The sequence below is a fragment of the Lissotriton vulgaris genome, chromosome 5 (genome assembly GCF_964263255.1).
Source record: "Lissotriton vulgaris chromosome 5, aLisVul1.2, whole genome shotgun sequence".
Classification (NCBI taxonomy): domain Eukaryota; kingdom Metazoa; phylum Chordata; class Amphibia; order Caudata; family Salamandridae; genus Lissotriton; species Lissotriton vulgaris.
In genome coordinates, this window is record NC_141693.1 from 78,832,901 (window position 1) to 78,838,900 (window position 6,000).

At 52.7% G+C, this 6,000-nt stretch overlaps 1 protein-coding gene across 1 annotated transcript in view; it reads left to right on the plus strand.

The window, feature by feature from the left end:
- Positions 1-5,438, plus strand: part of LOC147710242 (CD59A glycoprotein-like) — a 46,043-nt gene extending 40,605 nt beyond the window's left edge. The window contains exon 3 of the mRNA XM_086919961.1: positions 4,902-5,438. Coding sequence (XP_086776087.1) covers positions 4,902-5,011 — 110 coding nt within the window. The 3' untranslated portion in view covers positions 5,012-5,438. The remainder of the gene's footprint in view (positions 1-4,901) is intronic.
- Positions 5,439-6,000: the final 562 nt, after the last annotated feature.

Consider the following 6,000-nt stretch of genomic DNA (forward strand, 5'->3'; position numbering starts at 1 on the left):
GCGCTACTAAAACGGCAGGGGTGGCACTTCTATTCTCCAAGGGGTTCAGGGGGGAGATCTTACACAAAGTGGCGGAACAGAAAGGGAGGCTCTTGGCATACAGGATTAGGGTGGGAGGCTTGGTGCTGACTGTAGGCTCTATCTACGGCCCCAATGACCGCCAGGACCAATTCTTGCACAGGGCACTGGAGGACGTGGCGTCCACCTCTGATAGGCACATAGTGTTGGGGGGAGATCTGAATCTAGTTTTCGACGCGGCTCTGGACAGGTCTGTGCAACGGCGCCACCAGTTGGGTGAGCTCTCGGGCTCGGTTCGCTCCCGACTTGGGGAGCTGGACTTGCATGACATGTGGCGCCACCTCCACCCTACTACCCGCGCGTACTCCTACTTCTCACACGCACACAAGTCCTATGCGCGACTGGACCATCTACTTGTGTCGGGTCCGATGCTAGCTTTAGCCTCGAACGCTGACATGGGGGTCCTCTCTCTTTCCGATCATGCGCCGGTGGAGGGTACTTTCAATCTGCCCCCGGTGGCTCGGCCGAGGGGGGTCTGGCGGCTCCGGGACACGCTATTGCACAGACGGTCGACGGTGGACCAGATTCGCGCGGCCATTGCGGAATTCCAGCGCGTAAACGACAATGACGACACCTCTCGCGCGACGCAGTGGGCAGCCCTGAAGGCTGTGCTCCGGGGCGAATTTATTGCTATCTCTTCGGCGGAGAACAAGGATCGACAGCTCAAGAGGGACGAGCTTACCCGGCAGGTGCGGGAGCTGGAGCAGGTTCATCATAGAACGGGAGCCCCCAGAGTCTGGAGGCAGCTGAAAGCCGCCAGGAAACTCTTGTCTGCCCTGGACACGGACCGGGCGGAGTACGGGATGCTTCGTCTGAAGCACAAGTATTATACCGGTGGCGACCGATGCGGACGGCTCCTGGCCAACAAGCTCAGGGTGCAGCACCAACAGCACCGAGTGAAGGAGCTGGTTGACCCGGCCGGAGGTTCTGTCACGGCAGATGAGCAAATAGCAGACGTTTTCCGTAGCTTTTACGCAGACCTCTACACTGGCGAGGCCCCCTCCGCCCAGGCGGAGGCGGACTATCTGGAGTCGGTGCCGCTCCCGTCGTTAACGCCGGATCAGGCTCAGTATCTGGAACGGGAGATCCGTATCGAGGAGGTGGTCACGGCGATCTCCCGGCTCAAACCGGGCAAGGCCCCGGGACCGGATGGCTTCATCCCTCTGTTTTATAAGACCTTCTGTCAGGAGCTGGCGCCTCTGTTGACCCACCTTTTCAACACATTCGCGGAGCCGGGTGCCATTCCCCCCGAATTTCTTCAGGCCACGGTCTCAGTGATCCCGAAACCGGGCAAGGACAGGACTGCCTGTGGGTCCTATCGTCCTATCTCGCTGCTGAATACGGACTTGAAAGTGTTCACCAGCATATTGGCAGCACGCTTGGCACTTCATCTCCCGGGCATGGTCGATTCGGATCAAGCGGGCTTTGTGCCCGGCAGGCAGACAGTGGACAACACGAAGAGAGTGACTCATATTCTTGAGAAGGCCTCCAGGATCCCCGGGGAAAGGATGCTCCTTTCCATAGACGCGGAGAAGGCGTTTGACAGGGTGCACTGGCCCTACCTAGAGAGGGGTTTGGGCAAGTTCGGGATAGGCGAGAAGTTCCGTCATCTGATTTTCAACTGCTACCGGTTCCCGTCCGCGGTGGTCCAAGTGAACGGAGGCAGTTCCCGGCCCTTTCCCATAGAACGGGGTACGCGACAAGGGTGCCCACGGTCCCCTTTGCTGTTTGCTCTTTACATGGAGCCGTTTGCTCAAAGGGTTCGGCAGAACCCCGATATCGTCGGAGTCAAGATGGGCGAATTTCATCACGCGATTAGCCTGTATGCAGATGACGTCATTTTGACGCTAGATGACCCACGGAGGTCGCTGCCGGCTTGCATTGCGGAATTAGACCTCTTCGCCGCGGTGGCGGGCTTTAAGGTGAACCTCGGGAAATCAGCTGCCCTCGACATTTCGCTCACCAGCACCACCAGGGCGGAACTGCAGAGTCTTTATCCTCTGAGCTGGTCCAGGGACCGGATTCAGTATTTAGGGATCCTGTTGGCGCCCTCCCTTCCGGCGATGGTCACGGCCAATTATGCGGCTTTGAGCACGAAAATCAGAGAGGAACTGGGTCGGTGGGATAAGGGCCCGTTGTCGCTGCTAGGTAGGGTGGCCGCAGTGAAGATGACCCTCCTGCCTCAGGTACTATACCTGTTTAGGGCGTTGCCGCTCCAGCCCCCCACAGGGTGGCTCGCGGAGACTCAATCGGCCATTGCGCGGTTTGTGTGGCAGGGCCGTAGACCGCGGATTAAGAGGAACATCGCTACGCTGGCGCCTGAATCTGGGGGGCTGGGGATACCAGATTTGCGGAAATACTTCGAAGCCGCCCAACTCCGCTATCTGGTGGAATGGAGCCGGTGGGAGTCAGACAAACACTGGCTGTTCCAGGACCAGGCGGTAGCGGGCAGGACGCTACAGGAGGTCCCATTCTTGAAGCGGGCTCATCGACCCCCTCACCTTTACGCATCTCTTGTGACGCGTGTCCCGCTTCGGGCGTGGGACTCAGTGGCCACTAGGCATGAACTTACTACTTTTCCCTCTCCCTTCACGCCGTTAATTGGCAATCCGGACTTCGGTCCGGGAACGGAGCCTGGTGCTTACGAGCGCTGGCGGGCAGCCCGCTGTTGCACTTTGTATCACCTATACGGCCCTGAGGGTGTCATCCCCTTCCAGGACTTGCAGCGGGACTACGGCTTCCCAGAGACGGAGCGCATGAGGTACATGCAGGCGCGCCACTGGGCACTACAACCCCAAGTGCGCGAAAAGGCGGACCGGGAGATCACGGTGTATGAGCGCTGGTTAATCACTCGCACGTCGGACGCTAAACTAATCTCCGATTTGTATAAGATGCTGCAGCCCCCCCCCCTTTCACATTCACAACCCCGGCCGGGAGCGTTGGGAACGGGAGCTCGGACGAGTGTTGAGCCACACGGAATGGGACCACATCTCCTATCGCTCACGCCACTCGGCCTATCACACGGGGCTCACGGAGACCTTCACCAAAATTTCGACCTACTGGTACCGCACTCCGGAGAATTTACATGAGATGGATAGGTCAATACCGGGGACGTGCTGGCGTAACTGTGGCCAGACTGGCATGCTTACACACATACTGTGGGACTGTCCCCTTTTGGCTTCTTATTGGGAGGAGGTTCTGGGTGAGGTGGACAAATGTTTTGAGATAGAGCTGCCGCGGTTCCCTGCCTATGTTCTACTGGGTTTGCCGAATGGGTTGATGTACCCCCTCAGGTCTAGAAGGGGTAGACAGATTGCGATAGCTCTAGGGTCAGCGGTGCAAAACATTCTCATACACTGGCGCTCCACCACACTCCCCACTGTTGTCGGCTGGCTGCATAGATTGTGGCATGTCCTTGGCATGGAAAAGATGTCCTTAGTGGCCCTGGGGGATACAGATGCTTTTGAGGAGCTGTGGGCGCCTTTCCATAGCCTGTTGTGTTCTGAGTTCAGGGAGATCACCTGCCCTAGATATCTCAGGTTGTTACGGCTGACGCCGCCACCGGATCCGCCTGTTTGATTGGTCGGAGTTGGTATTGAGTAGCGGAGTTAACCGGAGGGTCGATACGAGGGGAGAGCAGATGGTCATTGGCACTGTACAGGGGGTGGGTTGGGGTGCCGTAGTTGGGGGGTTTTGTTGGTTAGGTAGGTTGTGGAGCAGGGTTGTTTCCCCACCCCTTTCCCCTCCCCCCTTTTTCCTTTTTTCCCCTCCCTTCCCCCCCTTCCCTCTTCCCCTCCCCCCCCCCCTCTTTTTTACCTCTAACCACAGGCGTACAAGCTGTGTTCCCAAGCCGGATGGTGCCTACTGAAGAGACATAACTGCTTTGATGTATCTACTGTATTGTACGCATTGATTGTGGGGCTCCTGTGGTTTTTCTTTTTCTTGCCCTGTTGTTTCCTTCCTTACCCTGCTTCAATAAAATACTTTAAACCTAAAAAGGAAACCCTAAACATGCCCCTTTCAAACAGTGATTAGTTATAGATTTTAGACATACTACTAAATCACGAAAAGGGTTTCGTACATAACAAATAGCCATTTTTCGATCACAAATAGTGTGATTTTGTGAATCAGAGCCTTTGTGATGTTAAATGGCATTGTTCATCAGCCACAAAACACTGTGCATGAGGTCTCGTCAATCATGGTAATCATCGCAAAGGGCAGTGCTTTCAGCGGAATAAGCTACACTCACAGTGAAGGAACAGGTATCCTTGCCAACCTGGCAGGGATCTGTGCATCTGGAGGTGGTCTCTCTCCCTGCAAATAAAGCCACTAGCCCCAATGAACTAGGTGCCTGCGGGCTGTCCACCGCATCTAAATGAGATCCAATACCTAATATGGTCATTGAAGTGTTTAAGTGTAAATGAGGTGTACTAGTGGGGTACAATGGTGGCTTTAGTTGTTGAATATTGATCGCTTCTGAAACGTATGAGGTTTCTCTGGGTCAGCAGCTTGGACCATAGAGGCTGCAGGGAGAGCCACAGGCAGAAGCCACAGCTGCAATAATGTTGATTCAGTTCATCAAGCATGTATCACAAAAAATAAATACAGCCAAGTTGTAATGTCTTATCTTAAACCACAACCCTTGCCTTGGTTTACCTAGCTGTGTGGGGAGGCAGTATGAACTAGGAATAGACTGAGTTATCTTCACTCATCATGTACTAGTGCATAACCTCTACTTTTTGGCTACAGTTCCTTTCCTCTTTTTTTATGATGCTACACCAGCAAAAACAGGACCAAAACTAACAAGGTTGTTTTATCCACAGAGGAGCAAATGCGTTGCATCACCATGGAAGAATGTGAAAACCACAAGGTATTAAGACCAGATGAAGACATCAGATGCTGCCAGAGTGACGTTTGCAACAAATCCCCATGAAAATATGAAATTAAGGCTGTCAATCAAGAAAGTGTGGGAGGAGTGCAATATAAAAACAAGCAATGGCCCTAGTGTTTCCATGGAGCCTGACTCCAGGGTAGCTCATTGGCAGGGTGGTTGGATACCAAGGCGTATTCGTCTTTACTCCACCTCATGCCACTTCTTCCACCACTCTACATCTCCTGTCACTCAATCTCACTCTTGCTGGTTCTTTATCATTCCTGCTCCTTCTTTTGTCACTATTTTCCAATGAATTTCTTTCTTGCTTTTGCTTTTGGTCAAAGTCTGTTGCTGAAACATAAATTCCAATCACCATAAATCAGTGCTAGTGACCACCACCTGCACAACTATAAGCTTTAAGGGAATGCTTTCACTATACCAAGGTGTGTTGCTATATCATAAATAAAGATTTGGCATTTACTTTCAATTCAGTCTGGGAGCATTGCAGTACTGAAATGTGTGTAGTTTGTACCCAATGAGAGATATTGTAAGTTTCTTTAAGGATTGTTTTCCTGAAATGTACCATTTCTGTCCTTATTTTATGGAAGGAATAAGCAGCTATTTGGCAGGTCACCAGGTAAATAGTGAATTTTCTCTTCTATATACGCAGTCGCTGGTTAAATAGAACAGATTCTGTACGGTGCCGGTGACACTGTAAATAGCAGAGAAACTTCGCTATGTACCGGGCTGCTGTCTATATAGTCGTGCTTCTGCAGTGTTCGCCTGGCAACCTTGCAAATAGAAAGGACGTTTCACTATTTACCTGGCCTGTGGCTAACTGACAGACATTATGTACTCTTCGGCTGACAGCCATGCAAACAGCGAAGACACGCAGTATTCACCCGGCCTATGGCTCATAACAAACACTATGCATTATTTGTCAGCAGCCAGAAAACGTCACTCTTTACCTGGGTGCTAGCAAAATAGCCGAGATTGTGTATAATTTGGGCAGCAGGCATGCAAATAAGCTTTATTGCCTTAGTCAGGGG